At 33.1% G+C, this 27,619-nt stretch overlaps 1 protein-coding gene across 1 annotated transcript; it reads left to right on the top strand.

Moving 5' to 3' along the window:
* Positions 1-661: 661 nt before the first annotated feature.
* Positions 662-26,649, top strand: LOC132737974 (hepatocyte growth factor receptor-like). The gene is made up of 22 exons (XM_060725373.1): positions 662-677; positions 1,031-1,045; positions 6,349-6,439; positions 6,880-6,973; positions 9,297-9,419; positions 9,947-10,151; positions 10,449-10,627; positions 11,389-11,534; positions 12,493-12,598; positions 13,519-13,655; positions 15,356-15,523; positions 16,157-16,250; positions 16,842-17,102; positions 17,408-17,560; positions 17,967-18,252; positions 18,684-18,803; positions 19,076-19,159; positions 19,620-19,804; positions 20,466-20,575; positions 21,201-21,372; positions 21,824-21,960; positions 22,228-26,649. Exons 1-22 carry the CDS (start codon positions 662-664, stop codon positions 22,397-22,399), a joined length of 3,054 nt encoding a protein of 1,017 aa, XP_060581356.1. The 3' UTR covers positions 22,400-26,649.
* The last annotated feature ends 970 nt before the right edge of the window (positions 26,650-27,619 follow it).

Genomic DNA, 27,619 nt, shown 5'->3' with positions numbered 1-27,619 from the left:
GGTGTCTACCAAGTTTTTCAAATAAAAGCCCTGGGGTCAAAATTGGCACCGCCCCGGGGGTCATTGATTTTCCTTATATGTGTAAAGCAAAAACTTAAAAAATCTTCTTTGAAAAAAAACCAAATAGCTAGAGTTAAGATATTAAGCATGAAACATCTTTTAGTGAGTGTCTACAAAGTTTGTTTAAATAAAAGCCCTGGGGTCAAAACCGGCCCCAGGGGTGTCATTGTTTTTAACTATATGTGTATAGTAAAAACTTTAAAAAAATCTTCTTTTAAAAAGCCCAATGAGCTAGAGCTTAGATGTTTAGCATGAAACATCTTCTTATGGGTGTCTACCAAGTTTGTGCAAATAAAAGCCCTTGGGTTAAAATTGGCCCTGCAACGTTGGGGGGTGGGGGGCCTATATACAGGTGAGCGACCTCAGGGCCATCATGGCCCTCTTTGTGTATATATATATATATATATATATATATATATATATATATATATATATATATATATATATATATATATAATATATATATATATATATAAATTTGCAAAATGAGTCAGAACATGAAACTCATGTCTGAGAAAGTCACGTAAGTTTGCATATAGCTGGCAGAAGATAAATGATTTTACCAAAATACTAGTTTGTGACTGAAATTATGAGTGGAAAAATGTTTCCTGGTACCAGTAATAGCTGGAAAATGTCCTTAATAGTGTTAGTGTCTACCCCTTTGTTTGACTGGAAATCTGACATGCCAAAAAAATATTTAGAGATTATTTTTGCTCTCATATTAGAGATAATTTTAATTTTTGCCCTCGTATTTTTTGCCCTCATAATTTTTATCAATGATTATTGCCACTTATATTTGCCCTATTTATTTAGAGATAATTTTAAATTTTGCCCTCATAATTTTTATCAATAATTATTGCCCACTCATATATGCCCGCATAATTGGAGATTATTTTTTGCCCTCATATTAAGAGACTATTTTTTTTTTTTTTCCCCCCCCTCATATTTAGAGATTATTTTCTAATTTCAGTGCGTCTTGGAGGAGGTAACTATCCTGATATTGTAGCACAGAGCTTTATTTCTTTACCTCGTTTCATTTCTCTTTCTTCACTAGGTTTATGGGTTCCTCCAGTCTTCTTTTCGATGTTTATTTGCATTTTGTCTCCTCAGCACGAGGCTATTGAATCTGCTTCTTATTGATATATATAATGTAGAAATAGCCTCATGTTGATTGAGCGATTTATGTTAGTTTTAATGCTCATATTTTCAAACATGCAAAAAACATTTTATATCCTTTCTTGCAAAATTAAAAGTGGATTCAGCAATAAATTGATGATATGTACTTTAGACTGATTAAGATCGTTATTGGATAGCATTTTCTCCACATTCATGATTAAAGTAATTACGTTTTTTACGATTTACATGAATTGATCAGGATTTATAGGAACTGATCACGAAAATGGGAAAATTATACAGTCAGAGATGTGAATTGTACTCGTGAAAATATGAAAATTATGCTTGCTTTCTAGTATAATTGTTCCCTATGACAATTTTCCTCTTCTAAATTTTCTAGAACTTTTTTCTCTTTAACTATCTATAAGTTTTTTTTGTTTGTTTATAACTTTGTTTGTTATTTGATTAACACAAGTTCTAAATGTTGTTTATGAAAAGTTTGTCTGTTTCAAAATTATTTTTTTATATTTTTTTTTTTTTGTTGTCATAAGGAGCAGCAATGTTACTTCTTTGTAGAAATATCAACATAAAGCTGACATATATAAAACAGTGACATCTTTATAGACTTCAATTCCTCAAATAAAAAGTTTTGTTGATTTAAAATTACTTACCAATTACAACTTTGTTTTGAACGAGTAAGCTTGCATATTTAATGTTCCTAATTTAACCTCTTCTATTAAAGTACCTGAACTTATGCAGAGCATTTTTTTTTCATTTAAAAACCTTGAAAGGAACCAACAGTTTTGTTTTGCCTTAAATTCCAATTTTAATTAATTCCTTTATGACTTGTTCAGAAGGGGCGAGAGAATACCATTGCTAGTTTGATCAAAGATTTAGCAGTCTTGTGACACCATATGATTTAAAGAATAAAGAGCACAACTGACACCTGTTTTTATGTCAGCTTTATTAGGATATATCTGGTTTAAAATTGTTCATATATACATGGTCTGCTTTTAATTATCAAATATTTTTGGTCACTGCTAAGCTTACAATGTAATTTTATGAAAGGAAAGGTGCAATTGATATTATCCAGAACTCAGCAATTGTGGATTTTTTCCAAACTAATCCCTCACACATACAAACAAACAAACTTTTACTGTTATAGCTACACTTAGCACAAATGTTCACAATAGATTAGTTGACCTGTTGTGCATATAGCTTTGTAACTGTAAAAGTTTGTTTTAACCCCTTTGTCAGATGTAATCATGTGAAAACTTTTTTCTGTTAACATTATACATATAAACACTATTAAATGATTATATTCTGTCAGTAATTGAGATTTCAATAGTGACCTTTTACTTTGAATTTGTTGTTAAAATAATTTAAGACCATGAATATACATGTACATAATTATAGTATTGTTATAAAAAGCTAGTTTGACACATTCATTTCCTAACTAAACCAATAATAACATATCTATTGTTTGGTTTTATTAACCTGTCAATTACATACTGATTACACGGTCGATGCACACAGTATATTAATCTTCGGTAGATATTCGGTAAGTTCCGTGAGATGTACGCTGTACTTAATTTGTATTTTCTGTAAACTAAGTGTACTCAGCGTTATAGCGCAATAGGGTAAATCACGAGTTTATTATCTAAGTGCCACACATGCTTTATGTTCGAGGCCGAGTTGGTCCATGTTTTTTTTCTTATTAATACATTATTGAATCTATATATGATTATTTTATGTTGTTCGTTTTTAGCTCGACTTTTCTATGAAAAGGGGAGCTATCCTACTCGCCCCGGCGTCGGCGTCGGCGTCACACCTTGGTTAAGTTTTTCGTACCACCCCACTTTATTTCAGAAGTATTACAAGTATGGCTTTGAAACTTACCATACTTGTTCACCATCATAACCTCCATCTACAGACAAGAGTACATAACTCTGTCAAGGTTTTTGACAGAATTATGGCCCTTTTTTGACTTAGAAAGTGTATTGAGCTTGGTTAAGTTTTTTGTACCACCTCACTTTATTTCAAAACCATTGGAGGTATTGCTTTGAAACTGACCATACTTGTTTACCATCACGACCTTCATCAACAGACAAGAGGACATAACTCTGTCAAGGTTTTTGACAGAATTATGCCACTTTTTGACTTAGAAAATACATTGAATATGGGTAAAATCCACTTATTGCCTTAACCCTTTGAGATATTGCTTTGAAACTTTTAATGCTATTTCACATCATTACCCCCATCTGTACGCAAGAGAAGGTAACTCTGTCAAGGATTTGTTTTAAAAATTAAGGCCTTTTATCGACTTAGAATCTTGGTTAAGTTTTTAGTACCAGTCCACTTTTTGACTGAACTGTTTGAGATATTAATTTGAAAGTTGGAATACTTGTTTACAATCATGATTCCCAAAACATGTCCAGGAGAAGGTAATTCTGTCAAAGATTTTATTTGAATTATGGCCCTTAACTGTCAATGTTTTGTATTATAGGCAAGCACTAAAAAACTTAAAAAATCTAAAAAAATTCATTCCTATCCACTTGTTCACTTTACCATAAATTATGTCATATAAACATTGCTGTAAGGGTATCACACAATTCAGTAAAATAATTCTTCACTAAATATCTTAATGCTCATGGCCATTGTTCACTTTAAAAATACAGAGATTCTTGTATTGCCTTTTACTGCAAAAACTTTTTTTATTGGCAAGCAATAAAAAAGTCGAGCGCGCTGTCTTACGGACAGCTCTTGTTTATTATGTTTTACTTAATTTTGTTATGTATATACTCTTTTTAAATAACATGTTTTTTTACGAATTCATGTTTAAAATTAAAACGGATTAAAATCAATAAATGTCTTTTCAATGCCGTAAAACACACTACAAATCTCTTTCAATAAGATATACTGCAAAAATAAAGAAAGAATACTAAAACAATGGCAACAGTGAGGATCGAACCACAGACCTCTCAATTATCAGGCATTCTCTTTACCGACTGTCCTATTGTGAATTAACAAAAACCTTCACATTAAGCTGGCGTGACTTTCAATACATGACTAATATACTCCACATTAATTCTCGTAAACTACACGGACCAAACCGAAGTCGGATCGAATATTTAAATGAGTCCTATAATGTATTCATAATTGACAGGTCAATAAAATCAGACTATACATATTAATTGAATATAGAAAACAATAAGTACATATACTTGTCAAGTTTTTAGGTCCTATGTTTTGCATTTACTTTTCAGATACTTGATTAGAATGTTTTGTCGTGGTAATATTCAGGTTAAGCATAGATATTGCTCATCTTTGGTAAAAAAAGTAGGTCAGTAGGTCAAATAAAAGGGAAAAAAGGATAGGGTCAAGGTTAGGGGTTTCGGGTTGCTAGTATATAGGGGTTAGGGGGTTCAGGTTTATAGGGTCAATGTCAGAGTTTTGTTAAGGTCAGGGGTTTCAGGTTAATAAGGTCAAGGTAATAAGTTTTAAATTGATAGAGTCAAGATTAAGGGTTTCAGATTGATAGGGTCAAGGTTAGAGGTTTTAGATTGATAGGGTCAAGGTAAGGGCTTTCAGGTTGATAGGGCCATGGTCAGGGTGTTCAGGTTGATAGGGTAAAGGTAGGGGGTTTCAGCTTGCTATTGACAATGTCAGGGGTTTAGGTTTGACATGGTTAAGGTCAGGGGTTTCAGGTTTATAGGGTCAAGGTCACTGAGGATAAAAAATTATTTTCTTACTTTTTCTTCTGATGAAATCATATTGTTAGCTTTGTGAAAGCAGCAGGTAGGAAAGTTCATTTGTGTTACCAATATTCTGCTAAAGTATGAGCTTTCCCATAATGGTTATATAAACTGTATCTCGTATTTCATAAAATATTCTGTAGCGTGTATACTGTAAATAATTAAAACAAAGTGTAATAGATGGTTGTCTGTGGAATTTATGAGGGAAGCTCATAATTGGTTATTGATGTAGATTTTATCATCTGTATTTTATATTTTATTATCAATGATCAAGTATTGTTATGTAAGTTGCCTAGCTTCTCTGTTTATAGTATATGGTTAGTCGGTATTCTTGATTTTTGTTGGGAGTCTTAATTGTCATTTATGATTTTCTGCTCTCTTTTTTTCCTATTTTATTTTTTTGTTGCCGTTTTTTTTTTGTTGCCATTTTTTTGTGTGTTTTTTTCCGGTCATTTTAAGGCTCAAATTGTGAGGATTATTTTGATGAAAAGTTTTGTAAAGTCAATACAAGATTCATATTAAATTGATCTGCTGTAAACTGTTTTAGAATTTGTTAAGAACAGCTCTGACTGACAAGTCTAAGTTTATTTCTGCATTGTCTTGAAATTCTTTTAAGTGATGCATATAGCAGTAATTAATTGCTTACCTCCCTTTAAATTCTGAAAAGCCTGTACCCTCAGTATAGAGTCAAGCAAGCCTGTGAATCAGGCATTCTACTTCTGGGTACACAGTCATAGTATTTAGATATTGAAATGCATTGAACTTATTCCATATATAAAGCAGCTCAAGGGGTGTCATGGATATAAAAAATATGTTAACGGTTTAAACTGTGACATAATAACTTTGTTAAATGTTATACCGACCATAGTAATAAAATCCTTAGATTTTCAACATTAACTTTGTTATTTATTACAAGATATGACATTTTTTTTGTATTATGCTAAAATGATAACAATACATATATCTAAATAAGGAGTAACTATTTCCTGTTAGGGCCATACCATGCCAAAAAAGTACATTGTTGAGTACAACTAAAAACAAATAAATTGTCTCATCTTGTTATATTAAAATTAAGGTTATATTTAGAATCATTTGCCTCTTTGTCATATGCTTACCTTTGTTAGCGGTTATTGAATATTCTAACTTTTTTTTGTTTTGTTTTATTTCCATACCCATTTTAATTGATAAACGTGAAACCCCTTAGATCAAGTCAGTTAAGCAAGGTTAGGGTTAGAAAACATTTTTAATTATCACTAGTAGACTAAAGTTACTTAATGATTCTATTTGCATGAAAATATATTGTGTATTTAATTTCATTGTGTACATATAATTTGAAAAAAAAAATACACCATAAAACATGTTTATCATTATTGTTTAAACATTTCATTTTTATAAGTGACTATGTTTAATATTTCTATAGATCATGGGGTATTGGAGGTGGAGTTTCAAGTGGAGGGAAAGACGGTCGTGAAACGAGATCTATCCTTGTATAACTGTCAATTAAATCAGAAGTAAGAGTTACTATTTGTCACAATAATTAGATTATATTATCAAAATATGTCTTATAGATCAAGTCCAGAATTTTAATTTTCGAAAAAAGAAAACGGTTCTTTTTTATTCCAACTATTATAGCACATTAAGATGTGAGAAATACAGGCTGACATTACATATAATAATTGCTTATTCTAGGTGAAGTGCTTTGACGCTAACCACATTAAATATCAAAAATGAACTTTTATCCATGTTTCAATGTAGTCATAACTATTCATTATTTTAAAGGAGGTTTTATAATATGTATTGACTGAAAAGTGAGACAATGCAGACCATGATTAGATAGCAAAGATTGATCTTTGTCTGCACTGGTCTAAAAGGTAGATTCAGCTACGGTCAGCAATCTAAGATGTGAACATAACAATTATTAATAGAATAATTAACCATATTTTGGTTACAGTTGTACCGGCTGTACAGATAGTTCATTTGGATGTAAATGGTGTCATTTTCGGGGAATGTGTGTCGATGCTGCCGCTGGTGACTGTATAAATCAGGTAAGAGAAACAACAAATTAACTGAGGTAGAAGTAGGATGCCATAACAAAAATGACATTGATTTTGTTTTATCAATTAAGGAATTTGTACAATATTTAATTTTTATGCCCCCACAATGTGGAAGCATATAGCGTTGCACTTGTCTGTCTGTACGTCCCGAAATCTTGTGAACGCAACTCCTCTTAAACCAGATGGCAGATTTTGCTTAAACTTACAGGGATGAACAACCTTAATGTGAAGATGGGAGTAAAGGAAGGAATTTTCGCTGCAACCAAATTTAACAGAATTATGGCCCTTTGTTGATTTTTTCACTATATACTTTGTAGAAATTTTGTGAACGCAACTCCTCTGAAACCGGATGGCAGATTTTGCTTAAACTTACAGGGATGAACAACCTTAATGTGTAGATGGTAGTAAAGGAAGGAATTTTCGCTGCGACCAAATTTAACAGAATTATTGCCCTTTATTGATTTTTTCACTATATACTATGTAGAAATTTTGTGAACGCAACTCCTCTTAAACCAGATGGCAGATTTTGCTTAAACGTCAGCAGGCGGGTGGGAGGGCAATCGTCAACTTTTGGTTTCCGCTCAATAACTTGAGTTTGCTTTGGCCTATTGACACCAAACTTGGTGTGTAGGTAGCTTATATCAAGAGGCAGCTTGGGATTGCTACCTAGGTGTCTGGGATCAAGGTCAAGGTCACTTACTAAAAATAGAAATTCAGTTTCCGCTCAATAACTTGAGTTTGCTGTGGCCTATTGACACCAAACTTGATGTATGGGTAGGTTATATCAAGAGGCAGCTTGGGATTGCTACCCAGGTGTCTGTGATCAAGGTCACTGTTACTAAAAATTGAAATTCAGTTTCTGCTCAATAACTTTAGTTTGCTTTGGCCTATTGACACCAAACTTGGTGTATGGGTAGGTTATATCAAGAGACAGTTTGGGATTGCTACCCAGGTGTCTGTGATCAAGGTCACTGTTACTAAAAGAGAAATTCAGTTTCTGCTCAATAACTTTAGTTTGCTTTGGCTTATTGACACCAAACTTTGTAAGTAACTTATATTAAGAGGTAGCTTGGGATTGCTACCAAGGTATCTGTGATCAAGGTCACTGTTACTAAAAATAGAAATTCAGTTTCTGCTCAATAACTTGAGTTTTGCTTTGGCCTATTGACACCAAACTTGATGTGTAGGTAGCTTATATCAAGAGGCAGTTTGGGATTGCTACCTAGGTGTCTGTGATCAAGGTCAAGGTCACTGTTACTAAAAATAGAAATTCAGTTTTCGTTCAATAACTTGAGTTTGCTTTGGCCTATTGACACCAAACTTGGTATGTAGGCAGCTTATATCAGGAGGCAGTGTGGTATTGCTACCTAGGTGTCTGTGATCAAGGTCACTGTTACTAAAAGAGAAATTCAGTTTCAGCTCAATAACTTTAGTTTGCTTTAGCCTATTGACACCAAACTTGGTGTATGGGTAGGTTATATCAAGAGGCAGCTTGGGATTGCTACCCAGGTGTCAGTGGTCAAAGTCAAGGTCATTGATACTAAAAATAGATATTCAGTTTCTGCTCAATAATTTGAGTTTGCTTTGGCCTATTGACACCAAACTTGATGAATGGGTAGCTTATATCAAGAGGCAGCTTTGGATTGCTACCCAGGTGTTTGTGATCAAGGTTATGTATTCAGTTTTCACGTAATAACTAGAGTTTGCTTTGACCTTTTGATACCAAACTTGTTGTGTGGCAGCTTTGGATTGCCACTTAGATATCTGGGAGCAAGGTCAAGGTCATTTGCTTACAATAGAATTTTCAGCTTCTACTCAATAACTTCAGTGCACTTTGACCTATCCATTGCTGTCACATCAAAACTTGGTTGTTGAAAACCTGGTTTTCGTGGCATTGCGGCGCTTCTTGTTTAAATGTATATCACAATGAAACTTTAAAAGTTTGTCAGTCAGCAGTTTAGTGGTTGGTTAGGTAACAGAGGTATCTGACAAAGTTCTTCTGACAATTGGCAAAGAAACGCAGTTTTGGTTTAAGCAGTGTATCAGTACTTCAGGCAACTGGCATTTGGTTAAAGCATTGTAATGGTTCTTTTCCAGTTCAGTTATTTTTCAGGCTCAAGTGTGATTGAATGTAGTAAATTATTTTTAAAGAGGACAAAGTTGTTTAGATTGGTTGTTGACATAGAATATTTGCCACTTACCACTGTTTGTTGAATAAACTAATGTACCTTTACCAATGGGTAGTTTGACAAATTGTCATATGACCATCAGTATCTTGGTGTGCCTCATCACAATGTTATATTTCACATTACAGACAGTTCCAGCTATAACGTCATCCAGTAAATGTCCTAGATTAGAGACGACAGCTGGCGATACAGATGTTGTGGTGCATTCTGGGCAATATAAGAAAATTGCTGTACGAGTCACAGATTTATTGGTAAGATTGGAAAATTAACATCAGTCACTTATTTAGTTTAGTCTCTAATTACTTTATCTTACATTTTTATAACCCGCTAAAAATCTATATCATAACAAGTGACCATTTTCCAAATACCAGAACTTCATGATAAGAACATTTTAATGTAGTTGTATCAAATAAAACAGAGGGCATGGGGATTAATGTTTGTAACAAGCTTTTTAACAAATTCAAACTGACAAATGAAGAGATTTTGTTTATTTAATTGTGTGAGAGAATTTCAACCATTTTTTTATCTTTGAAATTTTTATTTTATCTTAAAAATTTACACTATTAGCAGGTTGGCTAATTAATTTCATAAACATCAGCAGGGGGAATAATTACATAAGTCCAGCAAGGGAGATAATTAATTTGATATAAGTGGTAGCGGAGATAAATGATTACATAAAGTCATTACAGGGAGATAATTACATATAATCTGCAGGGGAGATAAATCATTACATCAATTTAAGTGTGGAGATAATTGCTCTCTCGATTTTTACTTTCAGCCAGACCAGCTAACAAACATTTTGTGCTTGTTCTCATATGAAGGAGACGTTAAGTTTACACCAGGCAGTATAACAGCATCCAAGTTGATCTGTGAACCACTCATGTTTGAATATAAGGATGCAAATTTACCGTTAGTAACTGCAGTGTTTACTGTAACCGCTGGCAACAATAGTCTTCCATTAGATAATCCACAGAATATCAAACGTAGGTTTTTACTAAATTTTTCTGGTTTTTATTTAAGACACTTCAAAAAAGTCTCTTATGATACATAAGAATTTTTTCCACCTTTATAAAGAAATTTTGTAAGGTTCATTGTTTGAAAGACTTCTATGTCCTAGGTGGGATTTTAAAACAAATATGCTTAAGCATAAGCTCAGAATGATTCTGAGACAGCAATTGAACTGCTGTACCAATTAAGGTCCATTTTAGTTATTATAATGTAAATTTTTCATTTTACAATTCAACAAGCATGCATAAATTATTATAATTACTTTATATTAGTGAGAATATATAAATGTGGTCCCATGGTAACCAACTGTGGACAGTGTTTGACAATGGACCCGGAGTACGAGTGTGGATGGTGTACAGCTGGAATAGCACAGTGTTCCCTCAAGTCTGACTGTCCGTCTACAGACTGGTTAGGTAGAAGTGCAACCTGTCCAAATCCACAGATTCTCAGGGTTAGTTTATATTAAGGATATGTCACAAAATACACAAAATATTGTTGAAACTTCTGCTATTCTACTCGGGTGCCTGTTTGTGCCTGAAATAATGCATAATGCACAGAAGAGCACCTTCAGTAAAGGTGGAAAGTCGCCATATGACCTATACTGTGTTGGTGCGACATAAAACCAAATAAAAAAAAATGAATAAATAAAACATGACTTTACACAAACAAGTGTTGCAGAAGTTACTAGATTAGAATATGGTTAGTTATGCATAGTCTAGTTATGTATTATATTTCTTGCCAAAGTATGTGAATTTATGCATTATGTCAAAATTTTTATTGTACTTTTTATCGAAGCTCATTTTGAATTATGGTGAAAAAGTTGTACTATTTGTTGAGCTTTTTCATCACATTCTGAATAATGATGACAGTGAACAATGGGCTTTTTTGTCTTTCCTGTTTTGGTGCCATATGACTTATACTGTGTAGGTGTGCTGTAAAAACCAAACAAACAAATAAATGTTTATTGAATGTTATCAAAACAAAATATAATTGATGATAAACCTTATTTTTGATACAATATCGGTCAAAAACTTCTGACTTCAGTCAGAAAAAAACCCTGACTTGCCATGAATGGTGATGCTGTTAAGTATATCATATGAAGTTTCAACACTGACCTAAAAAATTTATTCAACATATTTTAGATTTTGAAGGGTTAAAATGTCACAAAATGTTTGAGACAGTATACAGAATTTTTGGCATTTTGTTTTTCAGTTTAGTCCAATGGCGGGGCCTATTCAAGGACGAACCAATATCTCTGTCACTGGGCTGAACCTGGGAAAGAAATACATGGACCTTGAAGTAACTGTAGCTGGTGTTGAATGTGTGGTACAACCTTATGAATATGAGTCATCTCAGGGGTATATATAATACAAATGAGCCGCATCACGACAAAACCAACATAATGGGTTTGCGACCAGCATGGATCCAGACCAGCCTGCGCATCCGCGCAGTCTGATCAGGACCCATGCTGTTCGCTTACCAATCCTATAACAAGTAGAGAAACTGATAGCGAACAGCATGGATCCTGATCAGACTGCGCTGATGCGCAGGCTGGTCTGGATCCATGCTGGTCGCAAACCCATTATGTTGGTTTTGTCATGACTAGGCTCAAATTGTTTTTAGCATTCTCCCTGTAATACCCATTTACATATAAGAACTAATGTTAAAGTATATTCCATAGTTGGCTGGTTCAAGACATTGTTTTTAAATTGCTTGCCAGTCTTTTCTTGTCAAATAATGATGTTTTATAATAAATTAGCTGTTAAAAAATGTTGCAGAAAAGATTTGGTATGCTCAAAATGTGAAAAGAGCACTCTTAGGTAAAAAATTCTGAGACTTCATAATGCTTCCTGTGATGCCACAAGTAGAGTATGCTGGGCTTATTAAAGGAACTCCACTGAGGTCTATAAGCCTAAAACATAATATTTAAAAATCTAGATCAGGTTGGGCACTTATAATGGAAATTTTTTTAAAAGAATTAAATGTTAAATGTCTAGCACAATTTTGTGCACAATTTGAGTTAAAAGCATGAAATGCTTATCAGTTTTAGGTCATTTTACACAGTTGAATTGTGACAAATCTTGAAAAGCGGAGTGAGTAAATGATTTGCAATTTTGCTAAAAACCCATATCAAATAATATATATAAAAAAAAGTATTGCCAGTCTTGTCTTGTCAAAAAAAATCTTAGTGCAGTCCCTTTAAGACATAGCACCAGTAAAGCTGGGAAATGATTGTATGACCTGAATGATGCAAGTATAATTTTCAACTGTTTAAAATCTGTTCATCATAATAAAGAATTGTCAATCTATATTCAGGTTCTTATGCCAGACTGTTGGACCTGATACTCCTAAAACAGGAATCATAAAAGTTAAAGTAGCAGGGAAACACACTGCCAGATCTGACAGTAAATTCTTGTTTGTGGTGAGTTGTATTTATAAAGTTAAGGTTTATCTCTAGGCTAAGCAGAGAAGTAATGAAATCAGATTTAAGTCTTATGATTTAAAATGTTGAAATTTTTAAACACACAGAAATTTATAATGGTGACAAATTTACAAATGTCATTGAGCATCTCTTGTTTTAGTTACTGTTAAACTAGACGATCTATTGCAATGCTGATGCTGAAACTTGGTGATAAAATTAGCCTTGTTAGAGAAGTAAAGGCAGATAATTTGTGCCATAAGTGAGAAAGATCCATATAAAAATCTTACCATGCTAAATATCTGGACTTGGCCTTCTTTCAATCTGGACAAAACCATTCATAATTTAATGAAAAAATTATACATAAGTACTGATTGAATAGAGACCATTGCAGACCATGATTAGATGGCATGTCAGTACTGGCTGTTCTTTGTCTGAACTAGTCACATTGGTAAAGTCAGTTGGCATCAGTAAGCTATGGGTTAAATAATGGCAGTTTATTTTTGTAATGGATAAGACCTTTGCATTTCAAAGACTATTTTGACTATTAATGGTCTAAATAATGAGGTTTTACCATATTTGGAACACTATCTTTGCATATTATATGCTTAATGAATTACAACAATGAGTCCTATCAGGTATTTCTGAAGTAACCATTACAATATGAGTCGCTTCACGACAAAACCAACATAGTGCGTTTGCGACCAACGTGGATCCAGACCAGCCTGCGCATCCGCGCAGTCTGATCAGGATCCATGCTGTTCGCTATCAGTTTCTCTACTTATAATAGGGTTGGTAAGCAAACAGCATGGATCCTGATCAGACTGCGCGGATGCGCAGGCTGGTCTGGATCCATGCTGGTGGCAAACACACTGTTGGTTTTATTGTGATGCGGCTCATATATATTTTGTGTTGATGTATAGGATCCGGAGGTAACAGATATAACCCCTAAGAAAGGTCCAGTGTCAGGGGGAACATATATTACAATCGGTGGAGAACACATGGATGCGGGTACCATGACAACCGTTAGTGTTGGAGGAAGTCCATGCAACGTCATAAGGTATGTTACACATATGTTTTTATGCTCCAAATTAAACAGCCTACTCACCAGGGCGTTAGTGTTGGAGGACTGGAAGTCCATGCAAGGTCATAAGGTATATTGTATGTTTTTGTATTTTTGCTCCAAATTACAAAATAACTACTCACAGCTTCAAATTTAAGGTTCCCATGCAAAATCTTGATCATATTTCAACTACTACTGATAATATTTGCTTATGACTACACACACTATTTTTAAAAAATAATAGAGCTCACTATTCAAGGCATGTAACTATGGCATTGATTTTGACAGAATCGTTGCTGTTTGTGAACTTGGAAAATACTTGAAGTATAATGTGCAACATTAATTTCAAAACAACTGAAGGCATTCACTTGAAACTTAAAGTATGTCTTCAGGATCATAATTGAAGGTCACTGTCTAAGGCCCATAACTTTTGGGTGGATTTTTTACTTAATTTTGTAATTATTTCTTTGTTAAAATTTTGCTAACAATCAAAGGTATCCACTTAAAACTCGATACATATTTTCGGGATAAGAATTTGAGTTTACTGTAAAAGGCTTACCATAATTGGTTTGAATTTGGAATTACATATTGACCTTTGTGAACATTGAATTTTTTTGTGGGAAATATTCAAGACTTATAACAATGTCACATGTTTTTTAATGAAATCTTCTTTTATCATTACCCAGACTGTTCTCTAGTTTTGTCTTCAATTACATAACCATTGTAGATATAATTCTAGATTGAGAAAATGTTTCTTCTGTTTTAACCTTTTCCCTTATATAAGCGTGTTTCGACGGCTTTTTGCCCCCCGCCTTTTTTGAGGCCTCAAACAGTGAAAAAATGCCCTATTTAGGCCCCAAACACTGTCTTTTGTTTGAGAAATGTTGTTAAAAAAAGTGACCATTTTTTCGGCGCCGTCCCCCATCCAAATATTACATCAGGGGGTTGCCAGAAGGGGGATGTGCCCCCTTCTGTTTGGGGGGTTTGAAGGGGGGCGGAGTCCCCCTCATCGCCAAGAAAATTTTGGACTTGTGAGAGGCTTAAAATGACCCAGGTTGATCATAAGGTAACGTGTAACCAACGCTGAAAAGCCTTTGACTCTATCTCAATCCCTTGAGAAGTTGCAGCACTTTGAAATAAATTTTGATGGAAAAAATGGAGGCAAAAAAGTGATTTTTGGCAATTTTGAGATGTCCCCTCGTTGCCATGGTAACAGGAAATTTAAGACTGAGCATGTCGTTACAAAGGCAATGGTCCAGTCAACATTTGTGCCAAGTTTGATTAGTATTGAAGCATTTTTCATAGTTTCATAGCAGTTTGAACTTGTAACAGGAGGCTTTTCAGTGAAAATGGCCATTTTTCACAATATGCTCATGGGGGAAAGGGTTAAGCATAATTTTATGGTTCACATATTTTGTCCATACATATATGAGCCGCGTCATGACAAAACCAACATAGTGCTTTTGCGCCCAGCATGGATCCAGACCAGCCTGCGCATCGGCACATTCTGATCAGGATCCATGCTGTTCATTATCAGTTTCTCTACTTGTAATAGAGTTGGTAAGCGAACAGCATGGATCCTGATCAGACTGCGCGGATGCGCAGGCTGGTCTGGATCCATGCTGGCCGCAAATGCACTATGTTGGTTTTGTCCTGACGTGGCTCATATAATTATGAAGTCTGTATTTTTGTTTTAGTTCAAATATTAGTACCCTGGAATGTATGACATCACAGCAATCAGCCAATGAGAACGAAGTAGATGTAGAGATTAATTTTGGCGGGTTGAACAAGCTAGCGATCGAGAAATTTACATATGTGAAAGACCCAGAAATCACAATGATGGAGCCGAAGAAAACTATACTAAGGTAAGTGATATAAATCAAAATTTAAACTGCATAACTGGACTTGAAGAGCAAACATTTTTTGAACTGTCCTGTATGACTACTTAGAACAAGATGAAAAGTTTGCTAGACAACAATATACTGCAAAATCATTATTATAATATTTGTGGGGCACTTGATCTTGTTTTTATTGGATAGGTCAATCCATGAATTTAAGGACCAATGAAATTTCATTTCTTCTGCTGTAAGATTATTTGGCATCACATTATTTACATTTTAACTTTTGGAAAAATATACAGTCCACGATTTTAAGAGCTTAGAAAAATTTTCTTTGTGGCAGCCACGAAATTAAGTTAATTAACTGTAAAACATGGTCACTGAGACTGCATGGATGGGCAGCATCAGAATATTATAAAAAAACACTGGTTAACTGGATTTTCATTAAATAAAAAATAAAAAAATTCTAACAATTTTAATAATATGATATCAATATTATTGACAATTCTTGATAATATATGTTATATAATCAAGAAGAAGAAAAAAATGCCAAGGTAAGTGTGAAATTGAAAAAAAAAATGGAAATTTATATTATTGAATATAGTTGAATACCTGTATTGATTGTGTTATATTATACAAGTTGTATTAATTCTGTTACAGTGGAGGAACTACAATCACAGCCATGGGAAGTCAGATGCAGTTTATACAGAGACCACAGTTCTTCGTGGAACATGGAAATAAACAAATCACTACTGTAAGGTTCTATAGTCATTATCATGATAAATATATTAACACAGCAGATTCTGACCAATGTCGGCTATAATTACGGTCTGCACTGTTTGCTAGTCAGTACATACATGTACCACCCTTGTGGCTGAGGGGTTGCTTTTAAAAGTTGATGTATCAGAATTGCAACCATTGTTTATCCCTGCGTGATCGTAAGAGGCGACTTAACTAGAGCCTATGCATCTCTTAGCTCCAGCTGGTGAGGTGGTTTTGACCCCTGGTGCTTTAAGTTTGTAACACCAGAGGTTAGCCAAATTCATCTTTCTTGTTTTGGGGCCATATGACCTAAATTATGTTTGTGTGCCATAAAACCAAACCAAACAGATCCAAACATACATGAACATCTTCTAGCACCAATATTTGTACAATTTTAAAGTAAAATAATTTTATTTATAATCTGAAGATTTCAATCTGAAATGAGAATTGTTGGATAAATTTATGATATAAACTGAGTTATTTTGAAGGTTTTTGTAGTTGCCAGACTTTTGTTGACATATAATAATGATAATGTAAAGTGCACTTTCTAAAAACAGCTTTTTCTTCTTCTTTTTTTTTTAAGGATTGCCAGCTTATTCCATTAACTGCATGGCTACAGTGTTGGACTCCCAAACTGAACTTTCCCGGAGAAAACATTACCGAGACCAGTCCAAAGGAAGTGCATTATGGGTTTAATCTTGACGGTGTTACGACATATAGGAATCTATCGGCCAATCCACAGTTTGGTCCCCTGCTGTACTATCCAGACCCGATTATTGAGAACTTGCCCGTACCTGCAAATGGCGGGAAAAAATACTCCAAAGATGATCCCCTTGTGATAAAGGTTGGTGGGAATATAATTCATATCAGTATTAATGGTGATTGATTATTGATTTTATTGATCAATGTTAGATATACTTATAATGAAATTTCTATGTCTCACCAGTAGAAATTCTATTTATTATTTGATATAAAGCTATCCGTCTAGCTCTAGGTTGCTTGGCAATTTTACTTGAGCCAGAAATAATATTTTGAGGTGAAGCTAGGGTCTCGCTCATTAATAAATCAGGAATGTGATCATCTTAAAATTTTGTGTGAGTTAAAACCTTCCCATATGACATTGCTGACTTATATTTGTTGTGTTTCCAGGGTAACTTCAGACGTATTAACCCGGTCATATCTGATGTCAGTGTAACAGTTGGTGATGCCCCCTGTTTGAAGCCAACTGCTACAGATGAGGCTATATCATGTTCATCACCTGATCAACCTAATGTTGATAACAATGGAAATGCTTTAGTTGTGGTAAATATTTTTTTCTCTGCAGAAAAATAAAAATGATAAAATTCAAATTTTTACTCAAAAAAAAAAATTTGGTGAATAATCTAGTGTCAGATGTCTTACAATCGACCTTGACCTATATTCAACACCATTTCTGTTTATGTCCCAAAATTGACATAAATGAATATTATGTATCAAACTTGCACTCTAAGAAATGTTAAGGGTTATAACTCATGACCACCAATGAATATTATAATGTGCATTCTTTTTTGTCTTCCCTTTATATTCAGAACAACTGTAAAAGCATTAAACTTCCTGCATTTAAGTTGTGTTGTGTTGAGTTTCAGAAAACTGAAATACATTAATGTATATTTAAAAAGATGTTGTTTTTAAATCTTTTATCATCACTGTGATCTGTATTTATTTAAAGTTACAAATCGGGAATGTCGAGAAGGAAGTTGGATATGTCAAATACTACGATACTGATGACAAGGAAAAACCAATAGCGATCGGAATTATCCTCGGTGTTGTCTTACCAATTATTGCCATTATAACGCTACTCGCCATCTGTGTGATACGTCGCCACCGGAAACACAAACCAAGTGAGAATTATATTCCGGATGTTTGGAAGGAGGAAAAGAAAGAGGGAGAAGAAACCGAGTTAAATCATGTGTCTGTAAAAGCTGATATGAACGGATCTATCCCTGACGACAAAGGTGAGATTGTTAGATAAACTGTTTTAATGGACTAGTCCATATTTATGAGATAGAAATAATACTAACACTGTTACAGGTTTACTTCATTGTGAGAGCTTTAAGTCTGCTGATTTCTGATTAGTTGGAAGTCCTAGGCTAGCTTACGGAACATGGGTGGTTTCACTTAGGTGCCTGTTTGTGCTGGAAGTGATGTACATATTGCCACCCGAGGTATTCCTCCGCCAGTAAAGCTGGAAAGTAGCCATATGACCTAATCTGTGTTGATGTGACCTAAAACCCAACCAAAAAAAGGAAGTCCTAGGTTTTAAAACTTTCTTGTTTTTTGAAAATATGTTAATACCCAGTTGTGAAAGTTGCATTTTGTTTATGGACTTGAAAATGGTATACTCTGTATTTACTATTTCAATTTAACAAATGATTTTTGTTTTCAGACACAGCTCCCTATATAGAAGAATTATTAAGTAAAGTAGAAGATGAACATATTAAACAGGGTATTCAACAGCTTCTAATAGCACGTAGCAAGCTTGATATAGGAGATATACTAGGAAAAGGTTTGTCTATCAATCTATTATTATATTTTTGATGACATTATTTATTATTCATATTCTCAAACAGGTGCCTTCTTTTAAAAAGTATAAAAGGTATTTTTTTGTTGTCAAAATATTTAGCATTATTGTCACACTCCTTTTTCGAAAATCTATTTTACCCCACAAATCTATGCCTGCTTAGCACTGCTTTCATGAAATAGACATGTATTGCATCAAATTCACAGCTGTTCTTGTTGAGTTTATGGACTGAATGGATATGTTCCATTATTTTTCAGGAAATTTTGGAGTTACCTACAAGGCCACCTATAGTGAAACGGATGAAGAGATCCCAAAAGATGTGGTGGTCAAAACATTACAAGGTAATATGTATAGATTTATTTATTATAAGCAGAAGGAGAACTTATTTATTTTTTGGTGTAATTGTCTAATGACTTAATTTACATTTTAACAAACTCTGTTAAATATATATTTTATTTAAGAAATATTAGGTATGGAATAAAATAGGAAAAAAAACAACAGGTTCACAAGTGTCTCCCAGGTTTCTAAACACAATCACAACTAAAAGAATTACACAATCTGACTAAAGTTCTGATCTGTTTAAGTTATTTCTTGCATGTAGATACTCAGTATTGGTTTTCCAGTGGTTAGAATTAGAAACGGCAATGTTTCCTAAATTGCAGAAGCTTGTCAATGATTTCTGTCTGAAAGGTCTTCAGAAGGTGACCTACTATTGGTGCCAGTCAGATCCTGATGCATTAATTAGGAGTTGATTTTAATCAGGTTGAAGAAATACAATACAATTAATATGATACATTACAGGTTCACAATCAGACAGTGAAAGTGTCTCCCAGTTCCTCAACACTGTATCTCAGCTACAAAGATTACAACATCCTGGCATTATGCCAATAACTGGAGCATGTATTACGGTTTCTAGTGATCCAATGGTTATCTTCCCTTTCTCTCAGCATGGTGATCTCAAGTCATATGTACGGGACTCTAATAAGGTAATGTTTTGAACTGTATTTGTGCTGTTAAGTTTTTGAGACACATTTTGTACAGTTAGTTTGAATCAACTTTGCTTGCAATATTTTGTTCCATAAAGAAACAGTTGAGTGGTTTTAAAGTCCATTAAATCTGTTCATGAAGGTATAAGAAGATGTGTACTAAAGGGGTTGTTGGGTTAAGGGTCATATGAGACAATGTACATGTATTTCTTATAATCTTTTGATAGAAGATAAGTGGTGTAAATGCAAATTATGACAATGTTTTTTGTACTGTACCCTTGTATTAAGTGATGATTACTTTAAGGTGTTGGGGATAATTTCAATATTGATTAGAAATAGACCTTATTTTGAGAGTATTGCACAAAACATTGGGTAAGTTGTATATGAACAAAAGAGATACATATGTTTTGTATAACAATGAAAGAATTTATCGTCTTTTTATACCTCTGTAATTAACAGATTTCTGGACATTTCACTTTACTATTACTAATCTACAGTTTATGGGACTAGGGCATTTGTGTTTTAGACAACTGTTTAAACACACCATGGACATGTGTCTTCTATTAAATATTATTGTTAGGTTGGAATAACTGCTTGTTTTTAAGACTTATAACTTTGTACATGTTGTATATTCATATTTGGTATTCATTTCTTCATTCAGGAACTTAAAGTGGCAGACCTACTGGATTTTGGTCACCAGATTGCAGAAGCTATGAATTACCTTAGCAACAAGGCTGTTGTCCATGGCAACCTAGCTTTAAGAAATTGTTTGTAAGTATTTTAATTTTTGTACATGTAGCTTATCACGCCTAAAATATTAGGGGGGTACTTTAGAATTTTCCCTAAACAAGCTTGGAAAAGTTACAATTCGACCTATACAGTGTTGATGCACAGATGTTAGTTAAAATCCAAACAACATAAAAAGGGAAGTTTTTGTTAGAAATTGTTGAACATTTCTCTAAGGGAAAAAATTTAGTTTTATAAATCCTTTTTAAAATGATACCTATTTTATTGTTGTGTAAATATTTCATTTTGGTTACACTGTTTATGTAGTGAAATTTAAATCATCACATAAACCTTTTTATTTTTCTACCCTGTGAAAATGGTAAGCAATGAACTTGAATATATTTTGACATAATTTGCATTCTACAAACATAGCTTAAAAGTGCATTATACTAAAGGTGCGTTTATGAAAAATGTTTATTTCAATGAAAAAATTTATTTAAACGAAAGTGATAAAAATTTTAATCATGTAAGTTCATTACTAGAGTAAACAATGTCTTGTTGAATAAAATAATATCATACTCGCCCGAGGCTCTCAAAATATGATTTTATTCAGCTTGTTCGATAAATTCAGTAATCGTATATCCTATATATATATTCTATATTATTTCAGTCTGAATGAGCAGAAGAAAGTTTTGGTAGGAGAATATGGCCTCTATACCAATCTTTTTACGAAAGATCAATACACGAGGGAAACGGACAAAAACAAGTCTCTAGTCAAATGGGCCGCCCCAGAAGTGTTAGACGGCGAAGATTTTAGTGTCCTAACTTCAAATTCAGACGTGGTAAGTTGTTGTGAAATGAAATAAATCTTTCGTCTATAACTTTATTATTTAGAAGGTCCATTACAATTAATATGCCCAGCATATGAATGTGTCCCCTTAGACTGTTTCTGATTGTACAAATTTATGCCTTTAACTTCTTAAACCTGTTTATAAAATTAGTGAATAGTCATCCTGGCATGTGTTCTCATACATTCTTTTATTTTGAAAGAAATGTTTACCAGTTATATTAGGACATTGAGTCTAATGGTCAATTGTCTCTCACCTCTGATTCAGAAAAGTAGTTTGTGTCACTTGCGGAGATATTGATTATGACTGGTTAGTTATCCAGAAAAGTCGCTTAGGTTGCATGGCGAATTATAACCAAAAAATGTACTTAAATCCAAGATTAAACTTGAAAACCAAACAGTTTGCCATTAATTTATCATTTTCACTTTTATTTTGTAATTTTTAGTGGTCATATGGTGTTGTATTATGGGAACTTTTGACAAGGGGAGTAACTCCGTACCCTGATGTAGATAACTCTGATGTGGCTGCTCATGTTAAGGAAGGAAAGAGATTGAAGAAGCCAAAGGAATGTCCAGAAGATGTGTAAGTATTTCATAAAGTTTCATGAATTTATTTAGCAATCTCTCCATTTACCTTCGAGAAGGTTTGTGACTTTCTGCAGAACTTTTCAGAAATAGGTTAATAAGAAATAGATTAATAAGAACTGTTACTTTTAAATGTTCTTCTTTTACATGATATTCTGGTACGATCTCTAAAATCTTTCATAATACACCATTAATTAACTTGAATCATTTTAGAGCTTTTTATTGTATCGTATGCAAAATCTTACACCTTGTATTGATATTGTAGGTACGGATTAATGCAACGCTGTTGGACGTTGGACGGTAACTCACGGCCGACATTCCAACAGATTTCCGATGAGATTCAGATATTTATGTCGGGTGAAACTGAGGAGCAAAATGTTGGTGAATCAACTCCTTTACAGGACAATAATGTTGTAACTGCTGGTGAAATGGTGTGAAACTATATCTCATCTGAATATAAAGGCGAAAGGAAAAGTTATATGAGCACTAATGGGGATCAAATCCAAGACTTGACCATGTGTGAAAACGTTTAGTGTTATATGTGACCAGACTCATGAAAATTCTGTGTTGAAAATATGAAATTTTGCTCTCTTTACTTTTAACCTCTTTTAGGGGAAAATTCTCATGCTGCAAGCTGCATATATAAACATTGTGACACAGTAATTCTTCTGGTTGGATGATGCTGGATATTTAACAAAAGTATGTAAAGATATCAAAGAAATCAAGGTAGACCATCTATACCATCCTGGCTATTTCAGTCGAGGACCTATAATCTTTCAAGATTTTACCGTATGTGGTGTCAAGATATATTTGAATCTAAGATTCATAATCTTTTACTGTATGAATTCTGTTTTTAAGACTTTATGGCGACATAGTCTCACTTTGTTGATGAGGTAATGAATGTTGCCTTTATATCGCCGTCTGTGTTTAACTGATATGTCTATGTGTGTGTATATATATATAGGTGATATTTATGTAAGGCAGAGGTATTACAATTTCTCAGTAATAAAATTAATTCACAATATATTCCGTTAAAAAATTATCTTTCAAGGTATTTTTAGCCAAAATCATCTTTCCTGTTTCAGCTCCATATGGCCTAAATTGTGTTTGTGCATTGTAAAATGAAACGAAACAAAAAGGTATATTTGTTAATACAATTACTTTTGTAATATTTAGATAAGCTTTTGTTTTAAATTTAAATAATGTTTTGTGTGGTATCTGTGAATTTGAAACAAAATTATATTTCATAGAAAAATGCAATTTGAAAATCAAAAAGGAAAGATATTTGAAGGAAATTTTATGAAGAAACTTCGTTCATATTAAATGATTGTGAATATTGAGAAATTGTAATATCTAAGGCTGTCTAATATGTGTTGTAAAGTTTAGCTTTTGTATGATAATAAGTGCCAAATGAACAAACTGTATAGATTGACTTTGTCTGAGACAAGAGACACACAAGAATGACAAGTGTTTTTTACTGTTTTTGAGACTTAAGTAGATTTTTAATAAACCTTTAGCCTGCTGGCAGCAATTTATCAATCCATGTGACCAGTACGGACCAGAATCAGCTGGCATATCCTTGCCATGTGATAATGGTCTGCACTGTTTACTTTTTAAGTCAGTACATAGTTTGAAATTTTCCATAAAAATGATGAATGGTTTTGTCCAGTTTGAAATTTCAGATATTTAGTATGATAATGGTTAAATCCATTTCGTGCTCTCTAAAAGATCCAATAAACAAGGGGAAAAAACTATGACCTGTAGACCCTTAATGAAGTTTTAACAAGGTTTAGATCATGAGAATGTCCTCGTGGGGATTTTCGATTTGGCATCAGCCATGATAAAATTTCTTTGAAAAAAAATTTTTATAGGGCAAAATTTCAGCACAAGGTCCATAAAAAGTCCGCAATGACAAGAGGCCCATCAAGGAGCCTTTCATAAGAGGACACAATTCAGATAATTTTGATTATGCTATAATCAGATAAAATAGTGGACCTTGAAAAAGTTAAAATAGGACATAACCAATATAGGGAACATGAATAGACCAGTGCATTGAGATTTTCAAAAAGCTCTGAAAAGCAGAAAATTATGCCTAAAATACTAAACTGCGATATGTTTTACCAAACGATAACTTGACTGCTGAATTTTCATGTTTGTGCCTTTAATGTTTAAAAAGGCCTTTTTTTAACATTTTGTAATATTCTTTTATGTATTTTTTTACTGGCTAATTTTACTTGTATTTTTTTATTCTGCTTTATTTTTTTTTGTATTGCCAAATGGTATCAAATTGTTTTTTTGTTGTTTTTTTTTAATTGCATCAACGTTGCAATATATGTCCGTGTTTTAAGTAAAACAACATACTTATGATGCATGTAACTGGTGGGCTGTTACATTAACTTAAAAAATGTATGTTACCTACAGTTTGTCCAAATGATATTATTTTTTGGTGCTATGTTTTTATTTCTCGATATATTGCATTTCTCATTATTATTTTGTTGCATTTTTTGTAAGACAAATGTTGTCCTTTATTATTAAAGCAATTTTGGAGAATTTAGTGACTTGAATTGTTTACAATGCAGGACAAAATTAATTACTTTCATGCTGATTTAAAACTGAAAAATCGTATTATTCATAAGGGTTCTAATTTTTGTGGTTTTCATTTAAAGGTCAATCCAAGCATGTGTTTTTGGGCTAAGATTTAATTGACTTGTACCAAAGGTTTTAAGGCCTACTTATTGTGTTTGGGGGCCGTATGACCAGTAAATTGTCAATGTCGCTGTTAAACTCATTGTGGTTTGGTTTGGGATTGTTACAGTCTATGTCATTCAGGGGTAAATTCAATTTTATCTACCTTTTCTCTTAGTAAAATAATGTTTGTTACGTTTGGCAAAGTGGTGACAGGGATTATCCATGGGAATGAAAATCACAATGACGAATATTTTTTTTATTTTCTTGATTTCAGAAAATTTCATATTTACTTTGTTTCCTTATTGTTTACACTTTATTCATTAAGCAAAGATAATTATTATTTTCAGAATTTCCATCTGCATCCGCTATTCTGTCCTGCCGTTTAAAATATTTTAAGAAAATAAGTCACTTAATTCTCTCTTTTAATTAGGTCAGTGCCGTGTTTCGTAGCAGAAGGCAGCAATTGTTTTTGTTATTTCCACTGTGCTTGTTACATTAAAAATATCTACAGTTTGAAAGTTATGAAGTACAGAGAGAAAGAAAGGTGTGTTTTATAATTGGTGTATAATTTTTTCTTATGTTTAGAAAATAAAGTTAACTGAACCAGTATTTTAAGAAAATGCTGTCAAGCAAAAACATAAATATTTGAAATTAATTACGGTTTTTAAAACTGCTGTTCTTGTAGTCAAACGTTTTAAATTAAATTAATAAATGCAAGTTAAAGAGTGACATCTTTTCTCTTTATTTATATTGAAAATATTGTTAAAAATTTGTTTATACAATTTTAATTTGATATTAACAGTTTTTATAAATGAGCTGCGTCACGACAAAACCAACATAGTGCGTTTGCGACCAGCATGGATCCGCGCAGTCTGATCAGGATCCATGCTGTTCGCTAAGCAACCCTATTACAAGTAGAGAAACTGATAGCGAACAGCATGGATCCTGATCAGGCTGGTCTTGATTCATGCTGGTCGCAAACACACTATGTTGGTTTTGTCGTTACGCGGCTCAAATGATGCATAATACATGTACTGATACAGTTTTAGCATAAAATGCATGTAGTGTTGTGAATTCATTTAACATAATATTTTGTATTATATAACTTATAAATTTATAAAATTTTGTATACAATGTTTTTACACTTTCTTTTATCAGACTGTTTTTTTATGGTGATCTTTTCTCTCATTTTTTTTTTTTTTTTTTTTTTTATAATTTTTCATGATTATTTTCTAATGTACATTTATTTGGTGCATTAATTAATAACTGAATGTTGGTGAGAGAAAATGAAAAACTTTGACAAAATATGCTTCATCAGAGAGTAAATCTAATCTCAACATAATGTTATGAAATATGACATTTAATATCAAGGTGACATTCATGTTACTAAAGTCGCTTTTCATTGGATAATCATGACATTTATACAGTTTTATATACATGGCTGCTGTTGATTTATGAAGAAATATCACTTTATTCATCTAAAAATGATGCTTGCTGTATTATAAATTCATTATAAATATTTTTGACAGGTTATATAGCCGTATATAAACGGTTGTTTGCAGTACAACCCTCACCTAGCGGCTTGGGTTATATTTACAAACAACCATTTATATAGGGCCATATAATCTGTCAAAAATATTTATAACTAATATTATAATTATACTGAAAAGGATAAATTTTGTCAACACACCTTATCTTAATTTGAAGGTCATACAAATTTTGTTAACACACCTTGAGCAACAATCATGTTAAAGCATATAATGTATAGGGAAGAGAAGAGAATATATGACATTTTGTTTATCAAGATATAATGAATGGATTTCTGTAAATTATAACCCATCAAGTGCTAATTTATCTGCCTTTCATTGTCATTTATCTATTCTATGTGCAGTTTAAACTGACTGTTTTTTACATAATAACTTGCAACTTTTTTTTACATTGTACATGTTGTATTTATATGTGTAATTGAATAAAAGTCTGAGCTTTTTTAAACAAACAATTTCTTTTCATTTATCCAAGGCCTCCTTGTCCCTGTTAGTGCGAAAGATATGTAATTAAAACAAGAGCCAGTTTAAACTGGGTGATGCTCCCAAAATAGGTTTTAGACACATAAAAAAACACCTTGCAGTTATGTCACGAACAAAGTTCAAAGTGCAATAATTCCAATATTAGGCAAGGCAGAGTAACAGTTCTTTTGCACTGCACTTCTACCCAATGAGATCTATCTACCTACACATGTACAAAGTTTTATGTTAATATCTCTTATAGTATTAGAGTTATGTCCCGGACAAAGTTCAAAGTGTGAAAATGAACAAAGGGCAGTAAATCCAAGATTAGGCAAGGCAGAGTTATGGTCCTTTTGCACTGTACTTTTGCCCTCTATCACTGTGTGTAGCTGAAAAAAATTATGTCCAAGGGCTTTCAAGCTCCGGACAAAACAGACGGACCAGGCGGCGACTCTATGCTCTCCTTTTGGGGAGAAAAAAATATCAAAGTAACAACTGTATTCAAGATATAATTTTTAGCCCCTGGGAACATTCTTTGATGAGCCTGGTCAGTACACACACACAGGTTCTTGTGTGACTAGAACAATGCGTAATGGTAGATTTCATTCTGTATCGACTTGTGACTATTTTGGGTAATTATAAAGAACAATGTGGAGAACAAAAGAAGTCACAAGTTTTGTGGCCAGTTGCTCAAAGCTCTGCTAAATTAAAACGTCTGTTAATTCACTTACCCACAGTTAAATTTAAACATTGCATTAAATTCTGTTGATCAAAGTTAACAAACATTTAAATGGCTATAACCGTCTGTTAATTTAATCAAATATTGAACCTCGATTAAGATTTAACAAAGACAGCTGACATTATGTTAGTTCCTGTCAGAAGAGATCATTGGCTTACACTTGTATAAAAAGACTGAAATAATATGCCGGTACAGGTTCAGTGACCAAGTAGTTAATTTCATTT

Source organism: Ruditapes philippinarum, unplaced genomic scaffold (genome assembly GCF_026571515.1).
Source record: "Ruditapes philippinarum isolate M1 unplaced genomic scaffold, ASM2657151v2 ctg5327_1_1_1_1, whole genome shotgun sequence".
Classification (NCBI taxonomy): Eukaryota; Metazoa; Mollusca; class Bivalvia; order Venerida; family Veneridae; genus Ruditapes; species Ruditapes philippinarum.
This window is presented reverse-complemented; position numbering and strand designations above follow the sequence as displayed.

What these genes read in the sequence shown, in the direction of transcription:
- LOC132737974 (XM_060725373.1), top strand. An exon ending in AGTCCATGCAACGTCATAAG is followed by an intron (nt 13,656 to 15,355) that starts GTATGTTACACA and finishes TTTTTGTTTTAG; the next exon opens with TTCAAATATTAGTACCCTGG. An exon ending in ATGTACGGGACTCTAATAAG is followed by an intron (nt 19,805 to 20,465) that starts GTAATGTTTTGA and finishes TTCTTCATTCAG; the next exon opens with GAACTTAAAGTGGCAGACCT.